General features: G+C 37.9%; 1 protein-coding gene across 19 annotated transcripts in view; it reads left to right on the top strand.

The window, feature by feature from the left end:
- The window catches only part of setd5 (SET domain containing 5), a 154,920-nt gene that overhangs the window by 86,228 nt on the left and 50,264 nt on the right, over positions 1–18,428 (top strand). For 18 of the 19 annotated variants that reach the window (XM_072581988.1, XM_072581986.1, XM_072581973.1 and 15 more), the window contains 8 exons: positions 2,010–2,048; positions 4,733–4,975; positions 5,548–5,696; positions 6,007–6,124; positions 9,390–9,499; positions 10,192–10,441; positions 12,852–12,947; positions 17,678–17,923. In XM_072581988.1, coding sequence (XP_072438089.1) covers positions 2,010–2,048; positions 4,733–4,975; positions 5,548–5,696; positions 6,007–6,124; positions 9,390–9,499; positions 10,192–10,441; positions 12,852–12,947; positions 17,678–17,923 — 1,251 coding nt within the window. The remainder of the gene's footprint in view (positions 1–2,009; positions 2,049–4,732; positions 4,976–5,547; positions 5,697–6,006; positions 6,125–9,389; positions 9,500–10,191; positions 10,442–12,851; positions 12,948–17,677; positions 17,924–18,428) is intronic. The other variant, XM_072581990.1, reaches the window with a different exon arrangement.

The following is an 18,428-nucleotide window of genomic DNA, read 5'->3' as shown; positions in this document are numbered from 1 at the left end:
ACTTGCACATCTTTGGAATGTAGGAGGAAACTGGAGTACCTGGAAGGCAAACATTTGGAAAATATGGAAACACCACATAGACATTAACCCTAGGCTGGAATTGGCCTGTGAGGCAACAGTGCTAACCACTGATCCACTATGCTGACCATATTTAATTTGCTAAAGTTTTCTGATGATGTAACTGAAAATCTGTGACGGTTATGCTGATGTGGTTGTACATGGACTTCTGTATTATTCGAACAAAGTTATATCTCATAGAATTTCTTTGGCATGGGCTGGTTGGACTGAAGGGTCTCTTTCTGTGCTGTATGACTCTGAATACCAAATAGATGCGTGATAGGAAACAGAATTTAGTGGTTAATGGATTACTTTAAGACTGGCGGAAAGTTTATAGTTGTATTCTCTAGGATTTGGCACCAAAACCCATGCTTTTCCTGAAATTGAGTAATGTCCAAGACCAAAATATATTTGGCACAATTTCACAATTTACTGACAATACAGAACTTGAATGTAGTGTCAGTTTTAAGGAGGATAGTGCAGAGTTTCAAAGTATATAGAAAATTTATTGAAATGGACAGATAAGTGGCAAATTAAATTTAATGCAGGGAAATCGAAAGTGATTCATTATGGTAGGAAGACTACAGAGAAACAGTTTTAAAAAAGCAAAGTTTGGAGAAGGGAAGATTCAGAAGAGACCTAATGGATCCAAAATTACAAGGGTCTGGACAGAGTAGGTAGGGAAAATATTTCCCATGGGAATAGAGTATGAACCAGAGCACTCCGATTTAAGGTAACAAGAAAAAGCAGCAGTGGTGACAGGAGCAATGTTTTTCCCCGAAGAGTTAGGATCTGAAATGCACTGCCTGAGCATCTGTTGGAGGCAGGTTCAAAGCATTCAAGATGGAATTGGTTTATTATCTGAACAGGAAAACTGCAGAGCTCCTGGAAGGATGTAAAAAACGTTTTGCCAATGTGATTTGCTCCTTCAGCCATCCAGAGTGGATGCCATTGGCTAAATGGCTTCCTTGTTGTTTGTAGTTACTTAGTGATTCTACCTGTGCAGCCCTAAAAGGTTGGGAAACAGATTTTCCGAGGTCTAAAAATTTGAGTTCATGTGGAATTAAGCCTACTGTGTCTCTCAATTCTGTGTTCTGTTCTGCTAATGTCATTTTGTATAGCTTTAATCTAACGAAAAAATCTATGGCAGTATTTCTTTCAATAGTTAGAATCATAGAATCCTTATAGTGTGAAAGCAGGCCATTTGGTCCATCAGTCCTCCAAAGAGCATCCCAGCCAAACCCATTTCTCTACCCCATCCCCATAATCCTGTGGTTCCCATGGCTAATCGACCTAACCAGCACAATTTTTTATATAAGTATTTGCAGGGGATTCCCCCTGTATGGCAGCATTTGAAAACAAATCATTCCCAATCAAATTTTGGACATATCATTTAGGAGAAGAATGTAAGATTCACTGTGTGTAGATTTAGCTTTTACTGTGCAGTAAAAGGAAATACCTACTCTGGATTAGCCATAATCAGCTGTATCTACTGAATGGACATTGGGTGCATTGAGGCTCATAGTGGTGATGGGAGATAGCGATTAGCAGATTGTTCCCCTTCCTGTACTAAGTATGACAATTTATTTGTAGAAAACCACAAGTATTATACTAAGATCAAATAAGAAACTGTACGGAACTTGCTTCGTTCACCACCATGTTGATTACATAAAAGCAATTTATATATTTAAGAGGTGGTTATTTGTCTGTGAGGGATCATACAGCATATAAATACAGCTATTCTTATATTTCCATCAAAAGTTCTATTAGTAATAGAGTTGAGACCTAAAATGTATGATCACTCATTTAAGCAGGTGCTTGGTTGATTCTGGCATGTTTGCAGTATTGTAATTTTCTTTTATTTTGAAAAGTGTTCCTGGATAAGGGGTCTTAAAGTGACACTGGGCAGAGTTGATAGGAAAAATAATTTTCTAATATTTTTTTATCTGCAGGCCTTTCGAGAAGGGTCCAGAAGATCCATGAGAATGAAGGTAAGGAAAGAGTGATAACTTTACAGTGTTTGATTTCCTTTTAGTCTGTTGAAATTGGCAAATTTTGGCTAATGTATGCAGCAATTTTCAGATTAAGTTTTGAATCATCAATAGGGCTCTAATGGGCTGGACCACTTCCCACTTAAAGCTATTGGACACAATTCTTTAATTGCAAATTTTTTTTTGTCTGCTTTAGATTTAATTTAGTTTAACCACTGACACCGTCCTGTGCTCCGAGCCTTGATAGCTCATGACAATTGTTTGAGTTTTTAAAAAAAAGTAAATTAAAGAGTTGCTGAGAAAATATACATATGTCAAAGCTTTTGCATCTTGCACTGATTTAGTATGAATATAAACTCAAGGGAAAAAAATGAACATTTATACTGCATGAGAGAAGTGTGTGGATTGGCATGGAGACTTTGGTAGAAGCATGGTCACGGGGGATGCACGATTAATACTGATTGGCAGTCAATAACCAGGCTTGTTAAATTTTATTCCAAGCAGGGTTTACTGTTTATTGATCAGACATTGCCTGAGGAATGAACCAAGAAATAGCTGTACCTACTTTGTGGTGTTGGAAGCAGGGCAATGGATGTGCATATTCTGCCTGCAAAGAACAGTGTCCTATGTATTAACATATATAGCTTCCAGTGCACAGTGTTACACAACAACTTGAGTCCTCAATTGAGATCTGAATTGCAGTGCATGGCAACAGGCTGTCTGTGTGTCCCTTTGGCTGTTTGCAACACGCAAGATACTGACTGTATCCAACCCACCTCAATCATTAGAGGTGATTTTACAATTAGACAATCTTTGCTGGGTAATCCTAAATGTATGGGCTTTTACGCTGGTAATGATTTACCATTGTCAGCTGGGCTTACAGTGTGGATACTTACATGCACTGGAATATATGTGTAATGATAATCTTTGCAGCCAGAAATAATATACACACACACCACACCTGTTTCAAATCAACACAATTTGCTGATTTATTTCTCAGGGCAATGTTCTGAAGAATCAGAGCCAACCTGTTTGGTTTAAAATTTAACAAGATCTGGCTGTTAACTGTCAGTCAGTATTAATGGATGCATTCTCCATGGCAATGCCTCTACAAAGGAGAAAGTGAGGACTTTCCCACACTTCCCACCAACCTATCGCCATTACCTCCTACCTTCGCTCACCTCTCACCATCCCAGCTACCTTTCCCCTAGCCCCTCCCCTATTTATTTCTCAGCTCCCTTTCCCCTCCCCCCTCCTAAAGAAGGGTTATACTGACATGCCGACTCTCTTGCTCCTGAGAAGCTGCCTGACCTGCTGTGCCTTTTCCAGAGCCATGCTTTATTAATAATGCTTCGACAAATCTGAGTTCACATCCCAACCAATCAGAACTTTGTTCTCATGAAGTAAATATATTAGTTTCCCCCTTGAATTTGTATTCTTTCAAAGTTTCTTGGTGACTGCATGGTGAAAAAACATTTTATTGAAACTCTTCAGCAATACTCAAGTTCTGTACAACTAAACAGTGATTTAAAGTGAAGCAGGAGAAAGTGAGGACTGCAGATGCTGGAAATCAGAGTCAAGGGTGGGGTGCTGGAAAAGCAGGGCTGGTCAGCCAGCACCCGAGGAAGAGGAGAATCGACGTTTCGGGAAAGAGCCTGATGAAGGGCTCTTGCCCGAAATGTCGATTCTTTTGCTCCTTAGATGCTGCCTGACCTGCTGTGCTTTTCAGCACCCTACTTTTGACTTTAAAGTGAAACAGTCATCAGATCTATAAAGTTGTATTTTGTTTTGAAAAGTTTCTCGAATTTTGAGTTGAAAATTATAATTATTCTTTCTCCAGTTTGTTTTGCAAACGGTTCAATATGCTATCAACAATTATCGCTTCACAATTATGAAGCTTCCAACCTTCTGTCTTTGTTTTGTTTCACAGTCATCAGACTTCTAAAATATAAATCTTGGAGGCTAAACATTATTTATTGTCTTATTTTGTCCATTTTTGAAGTTCACAAATATGTCAGGATGTTCTTTGCCTTGGTTTTACAAGAGCTTTGCAATCAAAATATATATAATGTTATGCCAGAGAGTGCAGAGATCCTGTCCTGCTCGGCTTTGCCAACGCAGGTTTTGAGCCAGCTCTGCAAAAATGCATAAGCATTGTTTGTCTGTTTGGTTTCTTTGTGTAATTGAGATTAGAAAGGGAAGTAGGCAGTTTACTTGAGTTATTTATTCAGTTGACTTAAGTGAATGAGATTAGACTGTGGGAATCGAAAGTCTGATTTTCAGTTCTTTTACTTCCTTGCAATGTATTGTGGTGACTACCTAGTTATGAATCTTGGTAGCTGAGATATGAATGTATAAATTAAAGAACATCTTAGTATTCCAAAATAGAATGACCCTGATATTAGACAAAACTACTTGTAAATTTTACAAGTATTTAGCTGTTTTAAATAAAGCAGTTCAGACTTGACGCATATGAGTGTTGGCACCAAGGATTGCCATCAGTAGATGGGGGAAATGAGAATTTAAACTTACGATTCTACTCTCACTTTTTAAGTAGAGTAATATTCTGGAACCAGATGTAGAAATACTGTGAGAATTTGAAGAATCTACATTTTTCTTATGAGTCATCTTTTCAGTACAGAATCATGTCTAATTTGTTCAATTTTGCTGATTTTTACACTTAGAACTCACTGTCAGAAGCTCATGCATTGGATGAAAATACAGCAGAAGGTTGGGAGAACAGGATTCGACTCTGGACAGATCAGTACGAGGAATCTTTTGCAAATCAGTACAGTGCAGATGTACAGAACCTTTTAGAATTGTATCGATTAACCATGAAAGATGCTGTGGGCAAAAATGTGGTGCTGGACACTATTAATAAAACTGAACTAGCCTGTAACAATACAATTCTCGGCTCTCAAATGCAGGTAAGTGTTAATTGTATTTCAAATTTAGTTATACAGGAAGAGAGCATTAACACATTACACTGGAACACATATGAGGAATGGTTGTTTGGAGATTGCGCATGTGTTATTTCATTTTGCAAATAAATTTAAGACTAAGTAAAGATTGGCTCTAAATTCACTTTTCATTGCTAGCTTATAGAAATAGGACAGGAAGGAGTCTGAGTTAAACAAACTTCTGCTGAATTGGGAATATGACTAGACAAATTGGGAGTAGAAGTAGGCCTCTTGGTCCTTTGAGTCTGCCCTGCCATTCATTAAGATGGTGGCTGATGTAATTACTCCATATTTCTGCCTACCCTTATCAACTTGATTATTAGTCAATAGTGAGCCTGCTTGATAGTCCCTTGCAATATGCTGTTTAGCTTGTAATATTACCTTTACAATTTTTGTAGAAAAATAACAAATCTAGATATTTAGTCTTTTTTCATTCATCAAATGATGTTGTATGTTGTGAAAGCCAATTAAGTCAGCTGGATACTCCAAATAATGAGCAAAATAGTAACTTTATTATACTATTTTCCTTCTGTTGACAGCTACAGCTTGGTAAAGTCACAAGAGTTCAACGTCATCGCAAAATTTTGCGAGCAGCCAGAGATCTAACACCAGGCATACTTATTATTGAATACCGTGGTAAGGTGATGCTAAGGCAGCAATTTGAAGTTAATGGACATTTCTTTAAAAGGTAAGACAGTATTGCATTTGAGTCTGTAATAATACCTTCTGTGGGTTTTACCATCTCAAAATTGAGACAATCTGGAGCTTTGTCATAATTATTCAAATTGTTTCAGAAATTTATTTCTAAGATCTAACACAATGCATTCCACCCCTCATCAAAAAATGGCTGGACAGTGTGAATTCTACATTCCTTTCATCCTATAGTTGAAAATAACATCAGCATTGATTTATTCTGCTCACCTATGAAGAAAGGTATTTTGGGAAGTTAAGTTCCAACTTCGGGTTGCAAAAATCTTACTTGTCACCTTGCCTTCCAGACCCTATCCCTTTGTGCTTTTCTACTCCAAATTCAATGAAGTGGAAATGTGTGTCGATGCTAGAACATTTGGGAATGATGCTCGGTTTATTAGAAGGTCCTGTGCCCCCAATGCAGAGGTCTGTTTTTCTGATTATCTGGATATTGCTACCTGTTTAATTATATATGTTATGACATGAAGTGTGCTGAAATTATTTTTTATAAAGGATTAAAAATTAACATGCCACCATAATGCTGTGCTTCTGAATAAAAATGTTGTTTGCATTCCTATACCAGTACCTTTTTAAATGTATGCTTTGTTTTAATGTGTTTTTGAACATCATATTTATGAGGTTATAGATTGAGATATTGAATTATGAAGCAGTAGCCCTCTGTAGAGATGAGTCTGTCTATAGCCAACCTTGTGTGAAACAAGTCCAGACTGTAAGGAACCCAATTTGGATAATAACGTTAACATTTAATATATTACGTTTGTAATCATATAAATTCCACTTTTAAAAAAATAAGAAAAACAAAAATGAGAAGTATGTATTGGTTTGACTACTGCAAATAGACGTTAGATTGTTATCACTTTACTGGCTAGGATGAGCATAGAGAATGAACACTGAGTAATATTTAGATACACTTGTTGGCATGTTGCACCCAACTTACACTATTCCACTGCACTATCATATCCAATCCAGAATAGGTGTCAAAAGCCACCCACAAGTTTATTTTTTCCCCAGTAATGTCACATTACTGTTTGAGTTTTCTCATTTATTTAGTCAGTTAATTGTAGGCGGTTAGACGTTTGAATAGACAACTTTAGTATTTACATAAAATTAATGACTTAACTGTGCTGTGGTACAAAGTTTTCCAAAGAACTTCCTGAGTTAGACATTGTGCTGTCTTATTTATCTCCCCAGATGTGAGATAATGAAGCAACTTTGTTGGTCATACAAAAGAATCTCTACCTCATCCCCCACTGTTTTAGTCTCCCTTTCTTTGCCTCTTCCCAAACTGTTGAAACCTCAAGTAGACTTTGTCTGCTGGAGGATCTCACATAATGGGTTCAAGAAATTTTATGATGTGGTTAGGTTTGTCTCTTTAACAGCACAGCCATATGATACTATTATAGATATTACTTGATAACACTTGTCGCAATGTCACAGAGTGAGACTCTGTAAGTCTTGGGTAGTACTAGTCACAATTCTTTTTTTTGTTATTTAACCTAGTTTTCAAATCAACCTGTTCAGAGATGTTATTACACACCTGGAGCAGGCCTCCTAGTCCAGGGATAGGGACACTACCACCGAACCTCTGGTGACATTTCTAAGCAATCCAAGTATATTGGATTCATGACTGTTGCAATTTGTAAGAAAGAAAAAAATTGCTCATGGGATCTGGATGTTACTGGTTAGGCCAGCACTTACTGCTTATTCTTAATTGCCCAGAAGGCAGTTTATGACTCAACTACATTCCTGAGAGTCTGGAGACGCATAGAGGCCAGACCAGGTAAGGATAGCAGATTTCCTTCACCAGAATTACATTAGTGAACCAAATAGGTTTTTAATGACAATCGATAGTGCTTACGTGGTCACAATTAGTCTAGCATTTATTTATTGCATATTTTATATGAATTCAAAATTAACCACCTGTCACATACCCATGGTTTGATTATGCATTATCTCAAGCAATTAGAGATGCATAGTAAATGCTGGCCATGCAGTGACACCCATGTTCAATGAATGAATATTTAAAAAGTTGTATTCCAGGAATGTAACTGAAAGTCTTGACTGATCAGAACAGATATTATGATTTCATGTTTGACTTACAACTCTTTCTTATATTTCTGAAGAAAGACTGAAAACCTGTAAGGTGCTGGAAAAGCACAGCAGGTCAGACAGCATCTGAGGAGCAGGAGAATCGACGTTTCGGGCATAAGTCCTTCATCAGATTCCTGCTGTTTGGGTGCTGCCTGACCTGCTGTGTTTTTCCAACACCACACTTTTGACTCTGATCTCCATCATCTCCAGCAGTCCTCACTTTCTCTCTTCAAAAACTGTACGGCACCATATGCGAATAGTTAATCCATTTTGTTTTATGGACAGCAGTCCTAAAAATAGATAAAGCAAACCTCATCATGGATTTAATTAATTCAATAGAAGGAAAACAGTACAAATAAGCAAAATAATCTTTTTTTGTACAGTTTTGGTTTAAAATTTTCTGATCATCCTTTTGATTTGAATCAGATCAGAGTTTCAGAGGAATGAGCTTGCAATTCTGAAAATTAGGCTTTCTTCTCGACCAAACTAACTGGCTGACTGAATGCACTGTGTCTCTTGTTCATATGGCTTTGAGCAGGACTTGCACTTGATCCTCCATTCAGCAGACTTGTCATTCAAATCAATTATCCCATCTTTCAAAGTTTCTTGTAGACAAGCATGTCATTCTGAGCTTTCAAAAATCATCTGAGTCATTTGCTGTACTTGGTGCTAACGGTCAGCGGAATCTCTAAATCTCATTGTGTATTGTTTTGTGTTTCTAAAGCCAGGTTTAATTGACTGGTAGCACTTTTTAACATAAATTGCACTATAATCCTTCAGGAACAATATATACAGAATTTGAAAACATCATGGGTATTAAATTAAGGTCCTTGGTAACCTGATGTCGTTGTTGAAGTTGTTTAGCTTTAGACCCATGTCCAGTAGCATAAACACCACAGAATCAGTTAGCTCAGTTGGCTGGATGGCTAGTTTGTAATGCAGAATGATGCAAACAGTACAAGTTCAGTTCCTGTTCTGGTTGAGGTCATCATGAAGGTCCCACCTTCTTGCCCTCACCTGAGGCATGGTGACCCTCAGATTAAAAAAGCACTTCTCTAATAGCAGAGCAGGATTCTGGTCCTCTGGAACTATGGGAACTGTACCTTTATATCTTGCCAGGTAATTTTTGAAGAAATTGAATAGTGAACAATGTTGCTGTGGGTCCTGAGTTGCATGTAGGTCAGACCAGATAAGGTTGGCAGATTTTCTTCCTGAAAGGATAGTAGCAAACCAGATTTGAACCTACATCCTCAAAGTATTAGGTTCCAGATTACTAACTCAGTAACAGTGTAATTTATGCCACTGACAATCTTACCTCTCACCACTCCTCAGCCACCACCCCCAAGGTTGTATAATTTTTGAAATGATAGTTGCTTTAAGTTTAATCAGTGTTTTCAGCAAGAATAATAGTTCATAGTTATATTGTTTTTACATTGGTAACCATTGGCACAAATTCAGCTAGCTTAAAAAAAAACTGTCCAAAAAGATGAAGGCAGAAAATGTGATAAGTTGGGGTTGACCTAGTTAAGATTCATAAGAGAAATGAAACTAGCTACAACATGAATACAATGTCCCCTAGGTGCGGCACATGATTGCTGATGGGATGATCCACCTTTGCATATATGCCATCACAAACATCCCAAAGGATAATGAGGTGACCATTGGTTTTGACTACGAATACAGCAGCTGGTGAGTAAAATCAGCTTTATCAAAATATATGAATTGTTTACTGAACCATTGTCGTAGAAAAATGTTTTAGTAGTTGTGTTATTTACTTTTTAGAAAGACTAGTACATGATTCAGATAGACAATGGTTTGCACCCTAAGGTAAATAACATTTGAAACCAGGCGAGTGACTGGAGAAGATCAGGGAAGAGGAAGAGAAGAAGGAAAAAGGAACACCTAGCAGAATCTGACTTTTATGGGACAGAGAATATGCCAAGTTGAAGGGACATGGGAGTAAGGAGGTTTAGACCAGGAAACTGCTGGAATAGGCTAACTTTCTAAATCAGGGATGGTTTCAATAATTTAGAAGCGATGGTTCAATGGCCAGAAAAGAGATGGAAGGTGGTTGGGGTCAAACAGGTACCTGATTTTTTGTGAGTTATTAGAATATTCTTACCCTGAGACTGTCTCAGATCGGACAATGTGAACTTTGAACCTTTCTGGGATTAGGTATTCTCCCTTGAATAGCAAATAGTATCTTGCATGTAAGTAGGGGTTGTCTACTTTTTGAATGCGTTTCACAGCTTTGTAAACCTCTGTATAATATGCATTTAGGGAAAATTGGTTGAGTTTATTTTCTACTTGTGATAATCAAAATAAAACTGAAAGGGTTAATGTAATATGTAATTAAGTTTATATTATTTACTTCATCATAGTAAATATAAGGTTGACTGTGCGTGTCATAAGGGAAACCAGAATTGTCCAGTACAGAAACATAATCAAGGATCAGTGGAGTCCCCAGTAGGTGCAGAAACGCGGCGGAGAAAAGCCAGACGAAAAGAATGGGAAATGGAGTCAGAGCTCAATCAACCTTCTGATGAAAATAGCAACCAACAGCAGGAGGAGCCAGCAGAATCCAAAGACCAACAGGAGTTACCTGTACAAATCCCAGCAAGTGACAGTGAGGTATGCACATACAGACATTAACAGAAGATAACTGCCATGTTAGAGCTTTTTCCAGATTCACATGAGGCACATACAATAAGCTAAATTGTGCTCTTGCCCACTTACTGTCTGCACCTCAATCAGTGATAAACTAAATCATGTTAGCTTTTCTATCCCATAAATTGGAAGAAGATGAGAGGCCAGGGTGGTATAATTTACCAGCAAGGTTGGAAACAGCAAAAGATCCATTTGCACAAAAGCACACTACTTGTTAAAAAAAAATTAATAATTTTTAAATAGCATAAAAACAGTCTAATGTATAAAACAACCTATTAATTTTTCTAACTAGATCACCTACCAAAAGTAATGTTAAACTCTATCAGTTTAGAATATAATAATGTAGTTTGTTTTGGTGCTGAGCTAATGATCCAGAACATTTCAGTGTTATAGTTTTCCTCCTCCTCTGTGCACAACCAACTAACACTGCAGATTTAGCAGGATAGATATCAAATATTATTTGGCCTGAAATCCTGTTGACTTTTACGTACCAACATCTCTCAAAATCCTAGCTACTCTATTTGTTTCATGTACATGATGTAATGCAGGTGCTATGACGTCAAGTTTTATGAGAATTGCACCACAAAACACTTCTTATGCTTAGGTTTGATACAATTATCACAGAATCATGTTTTAAAATTGAATATAGCATCATGTTGTAATTTGAGCTTATGACATTTTGAATTGAACCTATGTAAAAGCACAGGATAACATGTAGTGACCAGAAATCTCAAGTGCTTCCTTCAGAAGGAGGCATCACTCATCCCAATGGCCCACTGTCACTTGTATGTATGTATGTATGTGATTAAAACTAAAACTACGCATCATTATCCAATTGTTTTTATTAATAGTAGGGGGATGTACCTGCACTTTCCACTCCACATGGGAGGTTGTAAGTGCACTTGTGAACACAATGTGGCCTCTCCTCAGTCCAATTCACTGCTATCCTCCTCTTTGACAACAGTATGTCATTGAAATTGATAACACACAAGTCGGGTTTGTGGTGGAGCAGTTCAGAATGCATGGCAGTTCCGTCCAACACCTTTCAAAAGAAGTTCTCAGCTCTTAGAAAGATATGATTGAAGACAGCTCTTGTGTGGATGAATGTACTCTCATTTTTATGACTAAGAGCTGCCTGTTATATTCAGGTATCTGGAAGTAAAATGTCAGCTAACACCACTTTTGGTATCACATATCAGATATCTCTGTAGGTTCTCAAAGTGAAAATTTGCAAACTGGGTATGAATGCATATGACCTATCCATTCTGTTAAATGAGAGACTTGAAGCTCAGTGCCAGTTTCTTACCAGGCTAAGTCGAGGAATTAATCTGGATCTTAGCCATAGATTAATTGAGAGGCATTAATGTGATACACCTTAACACAGTGATCCCTAGTTGCTTTATGAACCTGCTTGTAAGTGCAACAGCCTTCTATGTTTGGATGAAAAGGAAGTAAAACCTTTGCATTTAAAAGAAAAGAATATAATATGATGTTGCAATAACTTTGTGTTACCCCAAAAACACTTTCAATCATGTCTTTATGAGTTTATTTAAGTATCTATTGTCCTATCATGCATCTAAAATGTAGTGTTAGAATATGACTAGCTAGCTAGCTGTTGCAAACAAATTTCTCTGTGTTCCATTGTACTGTACAAATCTCATTCAAACAAAAACTGTTGTAAAGGCAGGGGTCATCTTTGATAATGATATTGCTTGAAGTTGTAACACCTCCAGAATATTTGACTTAATGATCTACCTCGAGAGTAAGTTATTTGTATTAAAAACAAGTTATTTCCAATTATACCAGATACTTGAACAATGTTGGGGACTCTGCGCACTCAATATAATGTTTATCCAGTGAGTGGACTCAACAAAACATTTGTTATCACATTGTTTATTCAGAAATTAGTTCAATAAGTTTGATAAATATGTTATACTTGGTAGACGTACATATACTGTGGAGGAAATTAGCAAAGAATGTGGATTTATCTCAGGGGGTTAGAGTGCATAATGCAAAAGCCTGCAATATAAAACACTTTTACCAGGATTTGAAAAGAATGCCTGCAACTTATAGCATTATGTTTAAAAGTTAATCCTTGCTCGTCAAAATGCTATTTTGTGTATACATCAGGTATTGATGAAAAGAGCAGGTACTTTTTTCAGGCAAAGTTTGATAATGTAGATGGTTGAATTGTTTTATGATGTCACAAGGAAGGGCTGTGACATAAATGATGTCATTGTGGGCAGTAAAATATTAGTTTATATTTCACAGATGACATTGAGCTATACCACATCAATGTATAATAATTGGGGTGCTGTAGTTGCAGGCTTTATATGCAATGCTACTCACTGCACTGACTGTTTTCTTTAAATAGGAAGGGCCTGGCGAAGGAGATCGAATAAAAGTAGAAGAAGAAAACGAAGAGTCAGAAATGGATGAACAGCTCCGTGCAATAGCCCAAAGTAAACTGGTAAGTGACAGGCAGTCATACTGTGCAGACAAGGAATTTCTTAGCAGCCAGACATTAAGCGCACAGATGTCATGGACTTAGCAGTGCAGTACAGCAGAATGTACTTTGACCACAGGAAAAATAGGCACAGGGAGGAAAATGGTGTGTTTGTTTTGTGAAGCTGTGTGTGCGCAAAGGCTTGGAAAGAATAATATGTCCCTGAGTAAGATAATCATCATATATGGGAAAAGAAAGATCAGAGTGCTTGTACAGTTGAGATTATCACATCTTAGAGAAAGGATAGAGAATGTATTTGCATCAGGAAAACAGTGTGTCAGTGTCAGTAGGAGAGATTACATGGATTTCAGTTGAGAGAATCATTTGTGATGATGCCTGCCATTTCTGGAAAAGTTTTCAGCAAAAGGCATGTTGAATACGTTGGCACAGGAGCTTAATTGCTGGGTGTGTTTACATAGCTGAAACGTAAATGGAATTGTATCCATGTTGACACTGACATGGTTAACTATGGTTAACTGGCTAGATTGATTAGTTTGTCATGTCACTTTCAACATGGATTTTAATGCTGGTTGTTAGTGGATTTAACTCAGTTAAGCAAACATTTAAACAGGATTGGCATCTAAATCTGTCAACCGAAACATAAATGATGTACCTATTGTGGCCTATCTAAAAACCTAGAACTTCTCAGCCTACACCTATACACGATCCTATAAACCCAATTCTCCTTTTTTTTTTGGTTTATTAGCTCAGTGGTGGCTCATTGGTTAGTACTGCTGCCTCACAGTGCCAGGGACTCCCGTTTGATTCCAGCCTCTGGCGACTGTGGAATTTGCACATTCTCCCCATGTCTGTGTGGATTTCCTCCAGGTACTCCAGTTTCTTCCCACAATCCAAAAATGTGCAAATTAGATGAATTGGCCATGCTAAATTGCCCATAATGTTCAGGTTAGGCACATTAATCAGGGGTAAATGGAGGATAATAGGGCAGGGGAATGGGTCTGAGTGGGTTACTCTTTGGAGGGTTGGTATGGACTTGTTGGGCATGTTCCCACACTGAAGGGATTCTGTGACTCTTATGTTGGCTGAATAGCCGATCTCAAAGTAATGCCAGTAGTGTCTCTTCAATTCCCGTACCTTCTGAGGGTACCATTAAGGACACTCCTTCTCGACCTGTCCCCTCGCCTAAGATGTGGTGATTCTCAGGTTAAAATCACCACCAGTCATGCGTCTATCTCATGAGAGAGTGGCCCTATGGTCCAGTACAATGATGCTTAGTTTAGTTTTTTAGATATGAGCAACACTGGAACACTGTGTTAATTACCTATCCCTAAATGTCCTGAGACAATAATGGGTGTCTGTTAAGCTACTTAGAAGATGATAAAAATTGACATGGTTGCTCAGTGGTTAGCACTGCTGTCTTACAGTGTCAGGGACCCGGGTTCAATTCCAGCCTTGGGCAACTGTCTGTGTGGAGTTTATACATTCTCCCCATGTCTGCATGGGTTTCGTCCAGGTGCTCCGGTTTCCTCCTATAATCCAAAGATGTACAGGTTGGTGAATTCGCCATGCTAAGTTGCCCATAGTGTTCGGGGACGTGTAGGCTAGCTGCATTAGTCAGGGGTAAATGTGGAGTAATGGGATAGGAGAATGGGTCTTTGGAGGGTCGGTGTGAACTTGTTGGGCCAAATGGCCTGTTTCCACAATGTAGGGATTCTATCATTTCTATGATTATTGACCTAGAATTGCATTCCCTTTCTGAAGGATGTGATCTTGACAAGTTTCTTAATCTGTTTCCCTTGATGTTAGACCATACGTTGAAAGATTTTATTGCATTCAGTTTCGTGTGTGATTGTAGGATTTGAGCTCTCAAACTCTGGAATGTGAGTCCCGAACTACAACCATTAAACTACTATGATCTGGCTGTATTTAACTAGCTTTTTCTTTTCTCCCTGAATGCTTCTTTGCAAAAACAAAGGCAGCTACATTTAATATAATCCAATTCTGCTGTTCTTTACACATTGTGTTGTTTAAGTAACAAGTAGATCCATCCTTATCTTGCCAGGAAGACCTTGAGCTGCTCTTTGTAAGCATGAATAGATGATGCACTAGAACCATGACTGCTTGTTCCAGAGGTAGATATATTTTCCGCCTATTTTGGTTATTGTATTTAATTGTAGCTGTCTTGAGGTACTCCATTTGATCTTTCTCTCTGGTTCTTTAGCTGAATTGATCTGTCTAATTCAAAGGCAAAATACTGCGGGCATGAGAAGTCTGGCAGTAGGAAATAGATCAAGGGACAAACAGGTTTTTAAAATAAGAAGTTGATCCCTCCAGTTGCCGATTTGCTTTCTAGAAAACTATTTTTCTCATTCAAATATACAGCCGAAATAAGTTGATGGATTTTGATTCAGAAGAGACTGGTGGTTTCCTCAGACTGGAGGATCAGTATCTAGAGGACACAGATTTAAATAATTGGCAAAAAAAAATCTGTTAGAGAATTATTCTCTTGCAGCACGTTCTTATGTCTGGAACGCATTTCATAACAGGATACTTGAAGCAGATGTAATAGGAACTTTGAATCAAGAATTGGATATTATGTTCTAAATTTTAAAAAATGTAGGGCAATGGGACAAAACCAAGAGTATCAAACTAATTAATTGTCATAGTACAGTAGATCAACTGGCTATCATCGTTGCTATATGATTCTACAAAGTTATTTTCTATTCTTATAAATTTCCTAATGCCAGTCATTATTTCCTACCTACAGTTACCATATACGTAGCTAACTTTTTCTTAAATCTCAATTGATTTCCATTTCTGTCCATCCTTTGGGAAATCAGCATCTACTGGAGAATTGCCCCTTGTGGTTGACTCAATTTACCACTCCTGAACTGGCAAAGGTATTAAAAAGGCTTAATTATATTAGGCAGGATATGTGCTGATCATTAAAGCTTTATTAATTCTTTGGTGTTGTATCTATTCCTGAGAGAGATTAGCAATCACACTTCAATCCTTGGGTGTACATGGGCAGTTTGCCTCTGGCAAACACCATCTGTGTAGTATTGTATATATAAAGATGTGTTAATTGCAACCTGACGTATCATGACATAATAAATGTTGGACTGATACACCATTAGAATTCATATATACTAATATGATTAATTTAGTCATGGGTGACTTGATTAGGAAAATCAAATCGGTAGAAGTTAGATGCAAGGAAAAATTCAGTGTGTCTTTGGGATAGTTTCCTCGAACATTTATGTGTGGATTCAGGCTCTTTTGGATCTGATAATGTCTAATTTGGTAATGGAGCAATTTTCTTCTTTTGAAGTTTTGAGCAGGTTGGACCTGTGCCCAAAAAGAATGAGAGGTGATCTTATTGAAACATGCAGAGAGAGAAAGAGATTCTCTCACAGCGAGAAACAAAGAATAGATAGCAAAACCTTAGAGTAATGGATCCCCACATTTAATGCTCTGAGGACAGTGAATCTGTGGAATTCTTTAACAACCCAGTTTTGACAGCTCTCAATGGTAAAGCATGTTGAAGACTGAGATAGACAGACTTCTAGGTAGATATAAATGCAATGGATAGACAGGAAAGTTGAGTTGATGATTAGTCATGATCATATTGAATGGCGAAGTGGATTCAGTGGGCTGAATGGCCTTCCTCTGCTCCTAATCAGAAAATAATACATAGAAGAAATGCTTTATCATTTGACACCATGAAACCCAGCTCTAGTATTATATTTAAAATCCCTTTTGGGCATTTTACAGTCCTACAATGTGGCAGATTGTAATGCCAATGCAAGATCCAGAACATTGTTCTCCCTTAAGTGTGCAGAAGATTGTAAAGCACAGAGCTGGAGCAACTAACCAGTTGCTGTTTTAGTCTCAGTTTCTATTTATTTGATATCTTTGAATGGTACAGCTTTGTAAGATACTTTCAGCAGCCATTTACTACCTGCATTTAGATCTGCATTTTTAACCAGTCTTATTAAATATGCTTGTTGGAAGACTATTGCTTTTTATATGGTCTTTATAGACTTGATTCCTTCAACCCCCTTAATAAAAACTTAATAATGTACATTGTGCTTGTAACCTTTGCTGTACACGTCAAGTGAGAAACCTTTCACTTTAGATGAATTAAAACATAATAAACTCTTGAGAGTGCCAGATTGGACAGAACGTAGCTTTCTTGCCATTTGAATTCTGCTGCAGATAGCTATGGTGCATTATCCTCTTGATGCTTCATGGAAAGAAGAGCTCTTACTCCTTAGAAAGCTGGTTGTATGTTGGAATTGGTACAATTCTAGTGATTTGAAATGTGAAATATGCTTTGGGACCACTCAAACAAAAAAATAAGTCTGGCAGTTCAGTGGGTGTACTTGCTGTTTCAGGTTGGAAGGAAGAAGAAATATTTTTATCTTCTTTTGAGTGCATTTCATTTTTGTTGCAGCCACAATCAGCTAGTATTGATTCAGGGAAATGTAGTGGCTAAGTGAAAATAATAAGAAAAGGAAAGTTGAAAGAATACTTTGGTCGCTGTTCAATAAGCTCGGGTGCTTATGATTTTATATGTGTGGCAATACAGACAAATGGTTTGACACCTAGGAATTGAACTCCGTGTTTGCACATGAAGAAGTAGGAGAAGAAATAAGTTGTTGAAGGTGAGATTTTGATCCTCTGCGTGGTTTGTTTATGTTTTTGTTTTCTTTGACGCTCATTGTTCACAGTCGCGGGAGCAGCGGAAGATGGAAGCCATCATGCAGGTATTTGAAAACTTAGAGAAGAGAAAGAAAAGGCGTGAACAGGTGGTTGAGCGCAGTGCTAGTCAGCCTGATATCGATGTCAACCCGGATGCTCCAACCACAGATGTGGAGGAGGTGAAACCGGAGCCTGCAGCAGAAGAACCGCCGCCCAGTGAGGCAAAACCACCACAGCTTGCAGGGGTAAACACACGGCGAACTTCACAGCTAGGGGTAAGCAGAGAATTTAAATGGCAAATGGGCCAAAGAAGCACAAGAATGGTTATTAGTGCTATTGCTGCTTCATGGAGAGGAGGAAGTGAGGAATTTCTTGGTGCTAATTGTCCAGTGGTGTTCTGTGCTTCATAGTCTATGGGCTTTGCTTAGGCGCTGGAATTTGGGAGAGAACAAGCTAACATGATTTGTTATGTGGAGTTTAGTCAATCGAAAGTGGCCTGGCAAAGTGGCCTTGCTTTTCTCCTCTCCAACAGAAATAAGGCAGTAATTCCATCAATCTAAACCACACTGAGACGCAGTGATACATTTCCAAGCTCTTTTGATGTGACATGTTTTTGTGACATGTACTGTTTTACAGATTATTTACTTTAGGGGAAGGGAATTGGTTAAGGAAGTGTTCATTTTCCAGAGGACAAATGTACTTGGTTATTGTATATCCTAGATTGCTAGTGTCTGCTTGAAAATATCCCAGTGTCAGTTCATTGGTGTTTCAAGGGTTAAA

This window comes from Chiloscyllium punctatum, chromosome 12 (assembly GCF_047496795.1).
Source record: "Chiloscyllium punctatum isolate Juve2018m chromosome 12, sChiPun1.3, whole genome shotgun sequence".
NCBI classification, from domain to species: domain Eukaryota; kingdom Metazoa; phylum Chordata; class Chondrichthyes; order Orectolobiformes; family Hemiscylliidae; genus Chiloscyllium; species Chiloscyllium punctatum.
Note: the sequence above shows the minus strand (reverse complement) of the source record. Positions and strands in the feature narration are given on the sequence as shown.